At 55.0% G+C, this 16633-nt stretch overlaps 2 protein-coding genes across 7 annotated transcripts in view; one reads left to right on the top strand and one right to left on the bottom strand.

Moving 5' to 3' along the window:
* Positions 1 to 1009, top strand: part of RYR1 (ryanodine receptor 1) — a 121202-nt gene extending 120193 nt beyond the window's left edge. Inside the window, exons 103-106 of the mRNA XM_089903499.1 lie at positions 81 to 145; positions 236 to 336; positions 514 to 565; positions 713 to 1009. Of these exons, the coding sequence (XP_089759625.1) occupies positions 81 to 145; positions 236 to 336; positions 514 to 565; positions 713 to 808 (314 nt within the window). The 3' untranslated portion in view covers positions 809 to 1009. The remainder of the gene's footprint in view (positions 1 to 80; positions 146 to 235; positions 337 to 513; positions 566 to 712) is intronic.
* A 40-nt stretch (positions 1010 to 1049) lies between these two features.
* MAP4K1 (mitogen-activated protein kinase kinase kinase kinase 1) lies at positions 1050 to 16569 on the bottom strand. 6 transcript variants are annotated; one of them, XM_089902889.1, is made up of 32 exons: positions 16508 to 16569; positions 15946 to 16012; positions 15719 to 15776; positions 15516 to 15606; positions 14718 to 14782; positions 13169 to 13224; positions 13031 to 13078; positions 12832 to 12874; positions 12670 to 12742; positions 12081 to 12212; positions 11591 to 11653; positions 11401 to 11482; positions 10655 to 10771; positions 10358 to 10436; positions 9825 to 9883; positions 9702 to 9745; positions 9580 to 9624; positions 8806 to 8848; positions 8202 to 8364; positions 8027 to 8109; positions 7551 to 7635; positions 6447 to 6523; positions 6296 to 6356; positions 5416 to 5524; positions 5271 to 5329; positions 5029 to 5132; positions 4327 to 4501; positions 3976 to 4041; positions 3685 to 3774; positions 3530 to 3600; positions 2894 to 2949; positions 1050 to 1226 (listed from the first exon to the last, which is right to left on the bottom strand). In XM_089902889.1, exons 1-32 carry the CDS (start codon positions 16552 to 16554, stop codon positions 1157 to 1159), a joined length of 2481 nt encoding a protein of 826 aa, XP_089759015.1. In that variant the 5' UTR covers positions 16555 to 16569; the 3' UTR covers positions 1050 to 1156. The 6 variants fall into 6 exon arrangements, with proteins under 6 accessions (XP_089759015.1, XP_089759014.1, XP_089759012.1 ...); XM_089902888.1 differs by lacking the exon at positions 16508 to 16569 and having other exon boundaries at positions 8027 to 8088; positions 12081 to 12242; positions 15946 to 16114; XM_089902886.1 differs by lacking the exon at positions 16508 to 16569 and having other exon boundaries at positions 12081 to 12242; positions 15946 to 16113.
* Positions 16570 to 16633: the final 64 nt, after the last annotated feature.

The raw sequence follows: 16633 nt of genomic DNA, 5'->3' as shown, positions 1-16633 counted from the left end.
CTCAGAGGTAGGTAGCCAGAAGAGGAGGGAGTCTGAACTCGGTCAGAGGTTGGGCACTGACTTGCGCCCTGCCACCCCAGGTCTGATCATTGACGCTTTTGGTGAGCTCCGAGACCAACAAGAGCAAGTGAAGGAAGATATGGAGGTAGGTCATATCTGGGGGGCGACCCAGAGGGATCATGGGACCCTGGGGGGTTGAATGGGCCTTGACTCTGATGTCTCCTGCCATGCACAGACCAAGTGCTTCATCTGTGGTATCGGCAGCGATTACTTTGATTCAACACCGCATGGGTTCGAGACTCACACACTAGAGGAGCACAACCTGGCCAATTACATGTGAGTGTGGGCCCACTGGCCAATCAGGAGGGTGGGGGCGTGGCTGCCGCCAGCCAGGCCGAGATACTGGCCAGTTAGGGGAGGGGGGATGGTGTCCATGTGGGTGGATTCCCAGCCAGCCAATCAGGAGCAAGTAAGGGTGATTGCGACCTGTCTACCGCTGCCTCCCATCCCCAGGTTTTTCCTGATGTATCTGATAAACAAGGACGAGACCGAACACACGGGTCAGGTAAGGGTGTGTTCATGGGACGACAATGGGCAGAGACATGGTGAATTTTAATATAAGGCCCATCAGCAGGTGACAGTAAAAAGCTCATATCAATGTGAAGCATTTGAAGATGTGACCAACCAACCCTTCCCCATCCCCCACCCCTAGGAGTCTTACGTCTGGAAGATGTACCAAGAGAGATGTTGGGATTTCTTCCCGGCTGGCGATTGTTTCCGCAAGCAGTATGAGGACCAGCTTAGCTGAGACACCCCCAGCTGGCCCTTCACCCCCACCTCGAAGGTCCTTATTCTCACAGCAAGCCCCTTAGCCCCCAAATCCCTCCCCGCAAGGCAGCTGGGGGAGGGTGACCATGTACTGGCAAAATAAAGTCTGTGCTACACCCCTGACATCGTTGTGCTGGATTGTTGACATTGGGGGGTAGGTGGGCATACAGGAATTCTGCCCTCCTCTCCCCCGCCAACCCAAGAAAACCAAGACAGCAGCAGAGACTGAAGTCATGTTTATTCAGAGACAGGGGCATGTCGTGATCACTAATGTGTGTGCGCTGGGGAGGGAGGTGTGGGGACTGGTTCCTAACACCCCGTCAGGGGCTCATTCCTGGATGTAGAGGTTGCTGGGGGCAGTAGGATCATCTGCTGGGCGTGTCTCCACCACCACAGGCCTGGGGAAGGAAGAGAGAAGTCAGTTCATTGATGCATTTGTTCGTTCCTTCATCTGCAGAGGAGTTTATAGAGTCTTTGCCAGCACAGCGCTGGGCTATAGTGGTGAATGAGCGCACGTGGCCCCTGCCCTCGGGGAGCTCAGTCTAGAGCAGGAGACCAACATGAATCAGTGAATCAGATGAATGCAAAGAAGCATGAGGCACATAACGGGGAAACCTAGCCCAAGGCGTCAGCCAAGGTGCCCCCAAAGAATGGATGGTGGAGCCTGAAAGAGGCTCAGGAGGGAACTTGGTGAAAAGGCAGGGAAGAGTGTTCTGGGCAGAGAGAACAGCCTGTGCAAAGGCCTTGAGGTGGGAGAGAGCCTGGGGTTTGACTGCAGAAGTCATGGTTTGTGAGCTATGACCAGGATTTGGTATTTATCCTGAGGTCACGGGAAGGATTTAAGCGGGTGGAGAGTGACACAATCAGATCTGGATTTTAAAAGACCCCTCTGGGCTTCCCTGGTGGCGCAGTGGTTAAGAATCCTCCTGCCAATGCAGAGGACACAGGTTCAAGCCCTGGTCCAGGAAGATCCCACATGCCATGGAGCAACTAAGCCCGTGCGCCACAACTATCGAGCCTGCGCTCTAGAGGCCGTGAGCCACAACTACTGAGCCCATGCACCACAACTACTGAAGCCTGCGCGCCTAGAGCCCGTGCTCTGCAACAAGAGAAGCCACCGCAATGAGAAGCCCACGCACTGCAACCAAGAGTAGCCCCCGCTCGCCGCAACTAGAGAAAGCCCGCGCGCAGCAACGAAGACCCAACACAGCCAAAAATAAAGAAAGAAAAAAAAGATAACATCCGCAGTAATGGGACAAAACATGTGCTTCCTGATCTGATGCAGTGAAAGGACACACCATCATTTCTGTGGTATTCCTGCCCCAAACTCTTAACCTGGAAACCTCAAACCCAGTTGAGGGACATTCTGTAAAACAAATTTCCTGTACTCTTCAAAAGTGTCAAGGTTATGAAAAGCCAGGAAAGTCTGAAGAATTGTCCTAGGCTCAAGACTAAAGAAACATTACTCCAAAATGCAGCCCATCATCCTGGATTATATCCTGGACGAGAAAAATAGTATTATTTTTTGGTTATAAAGAACAAGAGCATCATTGGAACAACTGGTGAGACTTGAACGAGCGTGTGAATTAGAAGGTAGTGATATTTCACTGTTATTTTCTTGATTTTGACAGCTGTATTGTGGTTTGTAAGAGTATGTCCTGGCCTTCATTTAGGAAGCATACACTGAAGTACTTAGGGGTAAATTGGCATCACGTCTGCAATTCACAAGCAAATAGAAAAAAATTATACATATATGAAAGGGAAGAATAAAGCAAATGTGGCTAAGACATAATATATGGGGAATCTGGGTGAAGGGGATACACAATTTTTAAATTTATTTTTGCAACTTCTCTGAGAGTCTAAAATTATGTCAAAATAAAAATTTACGACAAAAATTAAAAAATGAAAATTCCACCTTGGCTGCTGTGTGGGGAATGGACTATAGGGGGCAGAGATGGAAGCAGGGAGACCAGGTGAGAGGATGTCCAGGCCACAGATACAGGTGGCTGGGGATACCTCCGGATGCCCTCTCCACATCAGAAGCCCCCCGTTCCCGAGTTCATACCTGGGGGAGCCAAGCAGACGGAAGGTGAGGGTGGGGTCTCTCAGCTCCTGCAGCAGCTGGGGGAAAAGGTGCTGTGTCAGTGTCTCTCCTTTAAAGAGAGCAGGGGACGAGGTCTCTGAACTCCTCAGGTCCAGAAATAATCATTCTTGCTAACACCGCTCATCAGCTGTGTGACGTCAGGCGAGTTACTTAACCTCTCTGCACCTCAGAGTACTAACCTTTGAAATCATAGTACCTACCTGATAGGCAATCACGAAGATTAAGTAAAATACAAAACTGTAAGGGCAGAGCCTGACACATGGTGTTCTGTGAGGTAAGCACCATTTTTCACTCCATTTTCCGGATGAGAAAAGTGAGGCACAGGAAGATTAAGTCATTTGCCTAAGGTCATTCAGCTGGATTCCAACCCAGGCAGTCTGGGCCATGCTCTTAACCCACATATCTCTACAGTGACCCTGGATGAGGTCTGGACCTAAGCGACACTGGGGTAGAGAAGGGGACCCGTCTGAACTGAGCCTAGAGAAAGCTTCTCCTCCAGGACTTCACACCCTGACTCAGTTCTCCCAGTCCATCTGATGAATGAGATGACTGACATGGGAGGGGCTGGATTGCGGGGGCTGGGATGGAGGAGCTTACCTGGTCCGAGCCTAGAGCCCACACCTGCACTCCATGCTTCCAGAAGGCCTGGAGCCGACCCCCGACCATAGCTGGGAGGAAAGCAGTGCCTGTTACCCTTGGATTTCCCTTAAGCCTCCAACCTGGACCCCGGACCCTATCATCCCGGCACATACCCACGGCCTCCACTGCTTCAGTCATGGGGATCTCTGGAGTTCGAAGCCCCCTGACTGGGGCCCCCTCTGGGGTCACCAGCTTCAGAGACCCTAGAAGGAGGTAGAGCGGGGTCTTTAAGAGCAGTAAGCGGGACTTAGAAGGTTATGGAGGGACCAGACAATAAATTCAGCGTGAGAAGCAAAGCAGGATGGACAAGGACTGGAGGGGCTCAGCGTTTCTGAGAGAGGTACAGGTTCTGGGGTTCGGAGATCTAGGAATAGTGGGGGAAAGGGAGGGAGGAAGGTTCTTACCGTCCATCAACACCATCACCTTGTCTTCCTCGACCTGAGTCACCTGTACTGGTCCCTTGTGCTCTGCTTGAGAGGCGGGGGTTCAAGGACCAATTCCACCTCACTTCGCCTTTCCCAAGCAGGCGGGCTAGGCACCCTCTCCATTCCCAAGCAAAAGGGCTAAACCTCGCCCATCATAGAGTTCCCCAGTCCCCTATCATCAATCTCACCAATTATATATACCCAATCAATGTTCTCCCGTCCCCTCTCGTTTCAACCCCTTTCTCAATTACGCCTCAGGCTAAGCACCGCCCAGCCACCCAGACCCAACCCTCCCAAACTGATAAGCCCCACCCCTCCCAGAGCCTGCACCTGTGCTCATCTCGCCCAGCCAGCAGGAGAGCGCGCCGAAGCGCACGGTGTGGAAGAGCACCGACTTCGCAGGCCGCCCGGGGCTCACGCCGATGCACACGGCGGGCAGCTCGGAGCCTGGCCCGGTCAGCAGTGCAAACACCGGCAGAGGCGTAGGTAGCGGGAACAGCACCTGCTGCGGAACGCGCAGGGAGGGGCGGGCTCAGAGAAGGCTTGGGGCGGGGCCTGAGAGGGGGCGGGGTCTTGGAGGACAGTGGGCGTGGGGCTTCCGAAGTATTTCCTAAGTATTCCCTTGCCAAGAAACTTCAGGGGGTGAAGCCTCAGAGGGCTTAGAAATTGACGATGTGCCCTCAGAGTGGGCGTGGCTTCCGTTTGGGGGCGTGCCGCCTTGGCGACAGAGAGGCAGGGCCCCCGGGGGCTGTGGCCCCAAAGGCAGCAAAGTCTCCTTAGAGACTCAAAGAACCTGAATGGGGTCTCCTTAGAGGTGGGGGTAAGGGCATAGGGCCTGAAGAATAATTAGGCCAGGGGTGAGGAGCGGAGCTGAAAGATCAGTGAGGAGCCTCCAGGTGGGCGGGGCCTTGGGGAGATTGGGGCGGGGCCTCGGGTGGAAGGCCGGATTCGTGGAGCTCTCAACAGAAGCGTAGAGTGGATGGCCCTGGCCACCCAATCTGACAAAGTCCCCAGCGTCTGCAGGCTCCCTACCCGGACCAGCAGGAACTTGTTCATGGGCTGGTACCACTGAAGCAGGACCACGGATGTCTCCAATGCCCCACACAGGAACGGGCCCCCGGACCTCACGCCCTCTGCTGTGGAGGTAAGGATACATCTTTCCCCGGGCTCTGTTCACCCTGCCTTAACTCTGCAATCCTCTCGGGTCGAGAGGGAGTCCAAGTCCCGCCCCTGGTCCCGCCCCCTCTCTGCACACCCATGGGGTTTTCTCTCACCCACACAGCACGCCCGGCAGCCTTTGGTGTCCTGGATCTTAGTGGAGACCATGTTCTTCCTGCAGAAGAAGGGAGGCGTGAATGGGGGCAGGGACGGCAGAAACGAGGCATTAGAGGGGTCAGAGGTGCCACTGCGGGCTGGTACCTTGCCAGTAGCCGGTGGGGGCTAATGTGAGCGATGGGGCTTCCTGTTCTGGCCTCTTTCCGTTCCAGTAGGCCCAAGATGCTATGAGAATACAGGTGGGGGGTCTTTCCTGCAGTGTGTGTATGTAGGGGAAGCAGGCAGTTATAGGACACTGCACACTCCCACCTTTTCCCTATCCCATCACTTGGCCCCATCCCTTTAAAATGCCCAAGCCCTCCAGTCTCAAGCACCTTTATTTACTCATTTTTCATGCAACATATTTTAAATGCCCACTTTAGGCCAGGCACTGTGCTTGGCTCTGGTGAACCATTAATGGTGAGTAAAATAATTACGTTCCCTACCCTCATGGTGCTTGTAGCCACATGACAAATGATGGACACTTAACCAGTCAGATGAAGTTACACACATTACAAAATTTAAGAAAAAACATATCTACAAATTCTGCAAAAGTCTGTCATCACAAACTTTTGGCTTGGGGTCTCCTCATAAATTAGAAATTCTTTTACACAAAGTGTTTATAAAACAATGACACATCATTTTAATCTACAACTTGCTCGCTCTATTTTAGTAAAGCATGGAACAAGTACTAACTGTCATCTGAACATCAAAGAAATGTAAAGACTGACTTCTTGTGGAAATTACCTCAAAACTGACTTGAGAGGTGGGCACTACTGTGAGCCCCATTTTACAGATGGGGAAACTGAGGCTCAGGGAGAAGTCTCTTGCCCCAAGTCCCACAGTGGAAAAGTGGCTGGAATTTGAACTGTAGGCTCTGTGAAGGGGGAGCCTAATTTTTTTTTTCAGCCATGCCCAGCTATCTCCCAACCCCTTGACTCCTTAAGTTCTGACTCCCCACCCTCCCACCCAGCCATAACCAGACCTGAGAGAGACATGAGGACATTGTTGATAGAGTATACCCAGGTAGTCCGGCTAGAAAAAAGCTGCAGAGGAAGGGGAGATGGCTCCTGTAAGACCCCAGCAACCCCAACTCCAGCCCCCACCCTTGGCCCATCCTAGGTGCTGCCCCTCACCATCTCCAGTGTGGCCTCCTGATCATTTCGGTTCAGGATGAAAATGCCTTCCTCGGCCCCCAGGAGCAGGTGCTGGTCTGGGGAGCACAGACATGAGGATGCTGGGACCTGCCTCATAGTGGGGGACTTCCCAGACCCCCCTATGGCCCCAAACACTGGTACTCTGTTCGCCAGCCCTGACCCTCAATTCTCTGCTCTCCCTCCAAACTGACACTTCCGGCCTCTGTTTCCCCAAATCTGAACTCAAACCCTGACCAGTTCCCCTGAGCTGATCTCACTCTTACCAGCCTCTGACCACCACTGGTTCTGGTGGTTCTTCCATCCCTGACTCGCAAATCCTGACCCTCTGTCCCCTCAATTCTGCCCCCAACATTAGATGTGACTCCCCGAATAGCCCTCTAAATTCTTTCCCTCTTTCTCCCCAGTTCTGGTCCCTGAATGCTAATCCTATCTCAACACTGATCCTCAAATTCAGACAGCCCTCCATATGGCTTTTTCTGTCCAGTGTGACCCCGAAAACTCTAATACTGTTTCCTTAACATTTATCCCTCACTGACCTTGTCTCCACATCTTTGATCCCCAAACTCTCTCCCCTTCTGCTACATTCTAATCCCCAAAACTCCTGGCCCCCAAATCCTGATCCCAGTCTCTCTACCATTAACCTACAACCGAGGTTAATGGGGTCCAACTGTCCTGGATCTTGTACCCCAAACTCTGACCTTTCTGCTATATCTGACACTCCTTTTTAAAAATTTATTTATTTTTTATTTTGGCCACACCTCACAGCATGTGGGACCTTAGTTCCCCGACCAGGGATCGAACCCCTGCCCCCTGTGGTGGAAGCGCGGAGTCTTAACCACTGGACCCCCAGGGAAGTCCCATATCTGACACTCCCGGCCTCCAAACTCTAATTTTCCTAGTCTTCACTCTCAAACCCATCTTCACTCTACCCATCTTTGATCCCTCAACTCCACCTGTAACTCCTGGCTGTGCCCCTGCCTCAGCTCTGCCACTCCCTCCCCTCCCCTGTCCCTGCCTTTGTGCCTTCCATTAAGGGCCCTCCCCGTCCCCGCCACATTCTCCATGACCCTCCTGAATGCTCACCCTTGGTGGAGGGGTGCGTCCAGGCTGCCGTGCTGTGGATCCGGAGGGGGCAGCCATTGAATAACTTTACTAGAAGGGCACATCCCTGGGTGGGCCATGGGGGCGGGGCAACGGCAGATCCAGCAAAAGGGAGGAGGGGACAGGAAGGCGTGGTGGTTAAGATTTGGAAGCAAGAGTGCCAAGGTTCAAATCCTGCCTCTGCTTCCTCAAAGGTTCATACCTTGGAAAGCTACTTACCTCTCTGTGCCTCAGTTTCCCCAGTTTGAAATGGGGGATAACACCTATCTCTACGACATCTACCTCTTTCTGTGAAGGTATACACCTTGTAAAGACACGAGATCAGTGTCTGGCACAGAGGAAATGCTCAACGTATGTCACCTGTTATATTATTAGTCTTCCCAGCCCAACCCCCCCACTCCCACCATGCATCCCCAGCCCCATCCAGAGGTGTGAGTCCTCAGCACGGCTGGCCTCACCTTTCTCTTCATCTTTTCCTTCTTGGGGGGCAACAGTGGGGGCTGGTCAGGCTCCCAGGGGGCTGGGTTCCAGAGTGAGGGTTCTGAGATGGGGTGGGGAAAATCAGCCCCCAAACCCCCCTAACCCTGCCACACCCCACCTCTACCCACCTCCCACCCCAGCCTGCCCTGTCACCTGAGTGGGCAGTTAGGTAGGGGCTTCGCGTGGCTGGGGGAGGCCCAAGATGTGGGGTGCGTGGGGGAGGCCCACTGGCACATCGGACCAGCACCCCCGGGCTCAGCTGTCCCTCATCCCCAGTTTCCCCAGGACCCTCGTCCGATGGAGAACGGAACTTGGGCTTTGGAGAGAGAGAAGGACGGTGGGGGAATACATTAGATGATCTGAGAGAGAGGGCGCCCTTCAGTCTGCCTCCACCAGAACTGACAGTAAGTAGGTCATGGCTCTGACCTTCCCCATGATGTCCGACCACCACTCCAGCCTTCCCCTCTAACCCACGCCCAACATCGACGCATGCCCGCAACTAAAGGGTGAGTGCTGGCTGCAGCAGGCGTTTCCAAGGACCAGCTACTGACCAGTGTCCATCGGGCTAAATATTCTGAGTCCCACCCCTAGGGCCGGGGTTACTACTTCCAGATCCCAATGTGCTTATCGTTCCAGTCTTCCCAGAATTCAAAGGACCCGGCATCCCAGACTCCAGCCCTAGAGGGCTCAGTATCCCAGCATCTATGGACTCTGGCCTCCTGGCCCCGTGGCCCCCAGCTCTGACCCAGGGCCTTACCTTGGGGGGCAGCGGAGGAGGTGTGTCTTCTGCAGGGGTGGGGCTGGAACACAATGATGGGGTAAGCAGGTGTGGGTGTGGGGAACAAGCACTGGGGAAGGTTGGGGCCAGAGGTCTGAGCTCAGGAGGCTCAGAGGGCGACGCGGTCTGGGCTGGGGCCAAGGGCTAAAGGACTGATAACCATGATGTTAACAGTAACAGCAACTCTTGGATATCGAGTGCTGACAATGCATCAAGTCTCTGCATCTTCACGCCCGCCTAGGAACACAGATCATATGAGCTCCTGGGGGTCAGGTTCTCACTTGGTGCCGGGCGCGCTGCCCGTGAGCCCATGACAGACGAGACGTGTGGGATGGATGGGTGGGCCCTGAGGCTGACACAGGCCTGGGGCTGGGGGAGATGGGGGCCTGGGCCGACTGCTGGGGCTGAGGGCCTGACATGGGGGAAAGGTTCAGCCTGAGGCTGGGTGAGATGAAGAAAGATGAGGGCCGGGGGTTGAGGGTTAGGACTGCAGTTGAGATCTGGGGGTGGGAGCAACCTCTGGCCGGAGCCGGGGACTGAGATGTAGCAGGGGGCCCAGGGTTGAGTTGGGGTGGGGTTGAGGGTCAGGGGTCCGGCGTGAAGGAAGGTGGAGGCATTGAGGGTCCAGTCAGGGGTCAGGGGTCAGCGCTGAGTGGTAGAAGGAAAGCAGGGGCTGAGGCTGGGGTCGGGGTGGAAGGAAGGCGGGGTGGTAGGAAGGTGGGAGCTGGGTGGGGGCCCGTGGAGCTGTCTTACATGTCCACGTCGTCGTAGTCGTCATCAGACTCCGACAGGTGCCTCCTGAGGAGGGACAGGTATGAGCCTCGGGTAGTCCCCACGTGTAGCCCAGCCTGCCTCCCACCCTGAGGGTCCCTGACCTAGGACTGCTGCTCTTGAAGTCTCCAGGGGGCTGTAAGCGAGCCTGCGGGATAGTAAAGGGTCAGCAGTGGCCCAGTGGGAGGGGAGGGGAGGGCGGCTGGGCGGCAGGGGAGGCATCTCACCGTGTCGGCTGTGGGTCTGGACTCCATGCCTCTGAGCTTCCTGAACTCCATGTGCCGCCCTGGGGGTAACACACAGTGAGCTGGGGACGTGGATTTGGGAACAAAAAGAGTAGAATTGGGGGTGGGGTCTGGGATCAGGGTCTTAGGACTGGAGCTGTCGCTACAGGGGAGGGATCTTGGTTTACAGGGGTCTCATTTGGGGGTCAGGGTTTGAGATCAGAGAGCTGGGGGCTCAGAATGGTTACAGAGTGTTTGTTTTGAGGTTCCACCTGGGTACCAAGGATCAGACAAAGATTTCTGAGGTCTCTGGGAGTCCTGGTGGTTGTGGGAAGTCTCAGGGGGTCTGTCTGCAGGACAGAGAGGTAGGGGTCTCTAGAGTCACTTTGTAGATCAGGTGGTGATGAGGTTTTCTCTGGGGTCTCCTGTGGGGTCAGATGGTGATGGGGTTCTCTGGGGCCTCTGGCCATCTGATGAGGGGGCATCTCTTGGCTTATAGGGTCAGGTGTCCCCGGACGTAGGGATTCTCTACTCACGACAGCAATCCGCGTCTGGGATCCCCAGAGAGCTGGAGCGATGGGTGGATCTGATCCGCCGAGGGATGGCGGGGGGGAGCTGGGCAGAGCGGTGGCTGCATCAGGACCATGCCCTCTAGCAGCCCTCACCACCCTGTGGGCCCAGCTTGGAGCCCTTGGTCCTCCCATAACCTCTGTGCCTCCAGCCCTGCGCCAAGCTCCCCATGCTCACTGGCTTTTTTCCTTCTAAGACAGGCAGCAAGGGGGTGCTCCAGGCAGGGGAACAGCGTGAGCGAAGTGGGGGGGCGGGTCCCTCACCTCAGGCTCCTCATCTTCAATCTCGCCAACAGGGGCCCCCTTCCCTGGGTTCCTCAGTTTGTCAAGAAGATCTACGATCAGGCCTCTGTTTAGCCCAGGCTGGGAAACCAGTTGATGCTGGGGGAGGGGAGGAGGATGTCAGCAGACAGAGGGCTGGGCTGGAGAGAGAGGGTTGGGACGAGGGGCTGGAGAACCCATCTAAGGGAATCTGGTGGGGAAGTCGCCAACAGAGGAAGACGCAGGGAATTCTGGGGACCTGGGGGATTCTGAGGAGTCTGACGGGATTAGATAAACTTAGGGTAGGGGACTTCCCTGGCGGTCCAGTGGTTAAGAGTCCCCGCTTCCACTACAGGGGGCACGGGCTCGATCGCTACTCAAGGAAATAAGATCCCTCATGCGCGCATCGCGGCCAAAAAAGAAAAAAGAAAAAATAGGGTAGTTGGAGAATTCCAAAGGTGTCTTAGAGGGGACTCGAGTTCCCCTGGAATTCCAAAGCACACCCAGGAATGGGTCCTGAAGCCCTTGGGAATTTGTGAGTTTTAAGAACTCAGCGTATCTTGGGAAAAGGCCTGGGATATAATTTGCAGAGTCTTGGGGATCCCTGGGGAATTCGGAGGGACTAGGGACTTTGAAAGGGCCATGGGGGTTCTGTGGAATGAAATTATCAACGTTCTAGGGAGCTGTGGGAGGCCCTGGGGGATTCCGGGGGTGAGTCTGGGAAGGCTTCTCTGGGAGGGGAGGTTTACAGTGAGCATCTTGGTGGCGCCGGGTCGTTTCTTGGGGCTCTTAGTGAGGGTGACTTTGACAAAGTTGTGGAAGGCAGCCGACCTTGGGAGGAAGAAGGCAAGTTCTGCGGTGAGGGCACCAGACCTTCCCATCAGACCATCGCCCCTGGCTCCACCCTCCCTCTCCCTCCTTCCCATCAACCTCTCCTACCATTTGCCTTTTTCCTTTAGCCTTGGGGGCTGGTAGCCACTCTTGGTCATGAGGAAGAGAACTCTATAAGAGTAGGACAGAATATGGGAATCAGACTTTCCAGCGGAGGTCAGACCTCGTGGCTCAAGGGAACCCCGATAGCACTAAGATCAGCAGAGAGCCAAGTGGGGGACAGAATGAGAACGAGGGTTAGGATTTACAAGGCATGGGATGCCACTTCTAGGGGATACTGCTTATCGCATTACAGAGCTCCTGCAGTCTCGCAGGGAGCCTCAAGATGGCGCTCCCCGTGTTGGGGGCTCCTGGTGTGGAGGGCTGGAGAAAAGGCTTTCTGGGCTCAGGGGAGCCTGAGGGTCTCGGATGGAGCTCAGAGCAAGGGGGTGTCTCCTGTAGGGGGTCTCGTGGTGGGGAAGCAGGTTGGGGGCTGGCGTCCAGGGTCAGAGTTGAGTGGGGTCTCTGGGACTAGGGGGACATGCCCACATCTGCCTACCTGAGAGGGTGCACGTCAAAGAGCGGTGGTTGTAGCTCGGCTAATTCGATGGCTGTGACGCCCAGGGACCAGATGTCACACAGCTCATTGTATCCCCCCTTCAGGGCCACGGCCGCCACCTCTGGAGCCATCCTGGGGGCAGAGACCCTCAGAGAGCCAGGGCTGACACAGGAGGACGAGGGGAGACTTTTGTGGCGGGGGTAGGAGAGAGACAAGGAGAACGGGGCATACAGAGAGACAGATGCAGAGAGAAACATAAAGATGGAGAGAGACAGACATAAAGACGGAGCGAGGTAAAGGCAGAGAGACAGAGACAGAGAGAGAGAGAGGGAGGCAAACGTGGACAGATATGGAAAGACAGAGAGATCAGGATAAAAATCAACACAAACACTGAGAGGAACAGGTAGAGGGGGCACAGAGAGCCCTAGGTAAATGGAAAACTCAAAAGGGAGCCCAAGAGAAGACAGAACATTCAACAGAACAAGGTAGAGGCAGGGCAAAAAGCCAGGATGGAGATTCCCAGAGATCCAGGCTGGGAAAAGCTGCTGCCCCCTGTACCACCCCCAGCCGCCAGCCAGGCACCCCTCACCAGTAGGGTGTCCCAATGAAAGAGAGGCGTCGAGCCAGCGTTGCCCCGATCTGGGCCGAGATACCAAAGTCAGCTGGAGGCAGACGGAGAGATATAGTGACCTCTCCTGTCCCCTTGGGCCCCCAGCCAGTCCCCCTCCAGAGCCCCACCAGCCACACTCACCCAGTCTGACCTCCCCAGCATCATTGATGAGGATGTTGGCTCCCTGGGGAAGAGGGGGCGATCAGAGGCTGTCAGAGATACCCCCCAAGCCCAATGCTGCCGCCACACCCTGGTCCCACACCACCCCGAGCCCTCCAAGCACCACTCCCATATCCTGGGCTCCCCACCCACCAAGGCCACCTTTCTGCCCCTAGACCACCTTGATGTCCCGGTGTATCTTCTTCTGTGAGTGGAGATAGGCCAGTCCCTGGGGAGGAGGGTGGACACGGGGGCTGTAAGTGTCCGGGGGCTGGAGCAGGGCCCTGCCCCTACCCAAGCCCACAGAGCATCTCCTCACCTGGAGCACTTCCCGGCAGACATAGCTGATCTGGAGCTCTGACAGGGGGCCTGTCACTGCAAAGGTCACCCCGGTGCGGTGTTGGGTGCGGGCCAGGCCCCTGGCCGCCACCCACACCAGCTGAGAGGGTGCCACATAGGGAGGGGGAAACAGGATGGGACAAGTAGGGGGAGGAGGCAAAGGGGTGGTCAGCAACAGAGAGAGGGGCAGCGATGCAGGGAACCAGAGGCCAGAGGGAGAGAGATTCGTTCAACAGATATTTACCATGTGTCTACTGTGTGCCAGCCACCGTGGCAGGCACCAGGGATACAGCTGTGGACAAAAGAGGCAGAGATCCCTGCCCTCATGGAGAGAACATTCCGGTGGGGGAGATGGACAGTAGACAAGATAAACAGGTAAGATATACAGTACGTGAGATGCTAATAAATAGTAAGAAGAAAAATAAAGCAAGAAAAGACAACAGGAAATATGTGTGGGAAGGGGTATGACATTTTACACAGGGTGATCATCCCTGAGAAGGTGACGGGGGTGAAGATGGGAGCAGCAAGTGCAAAGGCCCGGAGGCAGGAGAGTGCCTGGTGGGTCTGGAAAGCAGTAAAGTGGATGGAGCGGAGATGAGGTGTGTCCGCTTGGGGTGTGCCAGTGGGGGTCAGACTTGCCGGCTGTGATGAGAAATTTGGGCTTGGCTTTGGAGGGAACTGGAATGTATGGAAGGGCTCTGAGCAGGGGGTGATGTCACTTTGTAAAATGAGGAAAGGCAGAGAGAGACAGGGAGAGAGACAGAGAGAGAAAGAGAATCAGGAACAGACCCAAATTGAGGCAGAGAAAGAAAGACATGGTCAGAGAACAAAAAGTGGGAAAACAGACATGGTGAGAAAGAGAGACACAAAGGGGTGAAGAGGATACACTAGAGAGAGACAGTAGGCAGAGGGGTTAGAGACCAGGTCTGACGGGCTGGCAGGGTGAGTCACTTCCTCTCTGTGGGCCTCAGTTTCCCCCTCTGAGGACTTCTTAATGAAGTCCTTCCTTCCTGGCATTTGAGGTCTGAGGCCGGAGCAAGACCGGGAGATGGTCGAAGATAGAGGTGCGCAAGAGAAATCTCGAAGTGATCAGAGGCCCACCCCACCCACACCCTCCAATGCTCCAAGAGAGTGAAAAGCAGGCTAAGAGAATCAGAAATGCATTCACTATTAAATGAACATGTGGGCACTGAGGATGAGCCAGAAATGCAGAAATACTCAAACGCATGAATACACCTTGGTGAGAAAATGCAGACACGGGGAAGATGGGGCAGGGGAAGTAGAGGGGATCATTGCATGCAGAAAGACTGGGGCTGGACTCTCAGGTCCTGGAGGACAGGGCTCAGTGCCCGCTCGGTCACCACAGTATCCCCAGCATCATACAGGCCAGGCCAGGCCCAGAGGAGGGGCTGGCTTACTGTGTGAAATATGGACCGTAAAGACAGTCCCAGGAGACACAAAGGCAGAGAGACAGGACAGGCGAATTGGGGGGAATGGGGCTACCTGGATCCCCGTGCCCTTCCTCTCACCTTGGTAGATGTCCTGGAGAGAACCAGCCCCACAGAATTCCATGCAGATCCAGAGCTTCTGCAGCCTGTAACAGTTCAAAAGCAATACTAATAACAGCAGTAATAAATGATTATAGGATACCTCCTGGCTCACTGTCCATCTTATTCTAGTTCAACAAGAACTTTAATGTAAGAGCTGTCATCTCTCTATTGCCCACTACAGTGAGAGCATCCCATTTTATAGATGGGGAAGTTGAGGCTCAGAGAGGAAATATATGTTTAGGGTTAACTGGAGTGGAACCCAGGTCTTTGGGCTCCTGACCCATGGCATCCTCTGTCGTCCCATGCTAACCTAGGAGACAGGGTAGAGACCTCACAGGTTGTGGAAGTTCGGAGGGGACAGAGGAGCTAGGATACCAGGTCTGGGGGACAGAGGACATTATTGGGGCATCTGGGATATTAATTTGGGGGTCAGGGAATTTAGGGGTTTGTATTAAAGGAAATGAAAGTGAAACTAGGGGACCCGAAGGGCAAGATGATGAAAGATTAGTTTTAGGGGACTTGGTTTCAGGTTTGGTTACTCTGAAGGGGTCAGTTTGGTGGACCCCTAGTCAGAAATGGGAGTTATTTATTGGAGATTAGATTTGGGGGTGCTCTGGTCAAAAAAGTGGGACTTTGGGCTGGGGATCAAGTTAGGAGTGCCCCAGTTAAAAATGGGGGTCCAGGATTAGAGGTCAGGTTAGGGGGTACCCTGGTCAGGAATGGGAGCTCGCAGGTAGGGGCTGGGCTGGGTGTCAGGGCAGGTCTGAGGCTCATCACCAGAGATAACTCCCATGGTAGGCAACGATGTTGGCGTGCCGACAAGTTTTCAAGATGAGGATTTCCTTCTGAAGTGTGGAAACATCATCGTCTGCAAGGAGGGACAGAGAGAAAAGGCTGCTACAGGGAGGGAGTATGGGGGAGATCCCAGTGTCCCAGGAGGTGGGCATGTGGGGAAGAAGCTCCTGAGGTCCTCTCCTCACCAGGCTCCATCTTCACCATCTTCAACGCCACCAGGTCCCCCGTCACCTTGTCTCGAGCCTTGTAAAGGGGAAGTTGGCAGTCAGGAGGGCTCCATTCGCCTGAGTTCCTCCTCAGCATCCCCGAACCAAAGCCAAGGACTGGGACCCTCTCACATCCCCTTCCCTTCTTGGGCCTCACCCCAAAGGTCACCGGTTTGAGGGTGATGGAGAATGAGGGGGTTCCTCACCTTGAAGACTTCCCCATAGGTGCCACCACCCAGCCGCTGTAGCAGGTCATAGTGGTCCCGGGGATCCCTATTAAAGATGTCAGGGTCCACGAGGTCCATTCCTGGGGCCCGGAGCTGGGCCTGCGCCCAGTGGCCAGCAGGGCCTCAGGGCTCGGAGTGCTGTCACCTCCCTCCCTCCCCACACGCCCTGCACCCGCCTTGCCTCCGCGGGCTGTGGCCTCCCCCCTCCCCACTCTCGCTTCCTGCCCCAGCACAGAGCTGTGCAGCCGGCTCCACCCCCTGTCCCCTGGGCCCTAAGAGCCTGTGAGGGGCAGCTTGCCTTGGGACCCAGGGGACACCCCCTCCACTTCCAGGGCTCTGGGCTGCATGTAAACCAGATGCAAACTATCTTAATTGTGACCTGGAGGGGTGCCCTAACACTCCCTCCCCCGTTCTGGGCAGCGGCTAAAAACTACAGCTGAACCTCTGCTGAGTGCTTGAGTGCTGGGCCACAACTCAGAGATGGCAGGTCTGCACAGAGACGGCCATGCAATGTATATCACTGCTCACCGGGGGCACATACATGCACTTAGTGGTAACCTCCTGTGCGGTGCGAAGACCAGTCGACATGCAAATGCCTGGATATCTGTGTGCACATATGTGGATGTACCCAGAGCATATACATAAGTGATACATGCATGTGTATCCA

The sequence above is a fragment of the Delphinapterus leucas genome, chromosome 20 (assembly GCF_059928025.1).
Source record: "Delphinapterus leucas isolate spDelLeu-1000000601 "Yukka" chromosome 20, BTC_Dleu_Yukka2, whole genome shotgun sequence".
NCBI lineage: Eukaryota > Metazoa > Chordata > Mammalia > Artiodactyla > Monodontidae > Delphinapterus > Delphinapterus leucas.
The sequence above is the reverse complement of the archived record's forward strand: the minus strand, read 5'-3'. Positions and strand labels throughout refer to the sequence as shown.

What these genes read in the sequence shown, in the direction of transcription:
- MAP4K1 (XM_089902886.1), bottom strand. Translation starts at nt 16,044, where the DNA reads ATGGACCTCGTGGACCCTGACATCTTTAATAGGGATCCCCGGGACCAC. An exon ending in TTCAAGAGCAGCAGTCCTAG is followed by an intron (nt 9,625 to 9,701) that starts GTCAGGGACCCT and finishes GTCCCTCCTCAG; the next exon opens with GAGGCACCTGTCGGAGTCTG. An exon ending in CTGCCGGGCGTGCTGTGTGG is followed by an intron (nt 5,133 to 5,270) that starts GTGAGAGAAAAC and finishes TTACCTCCACAG; the next exon opens with CAGAGGGCGTGAGGTCCGGG.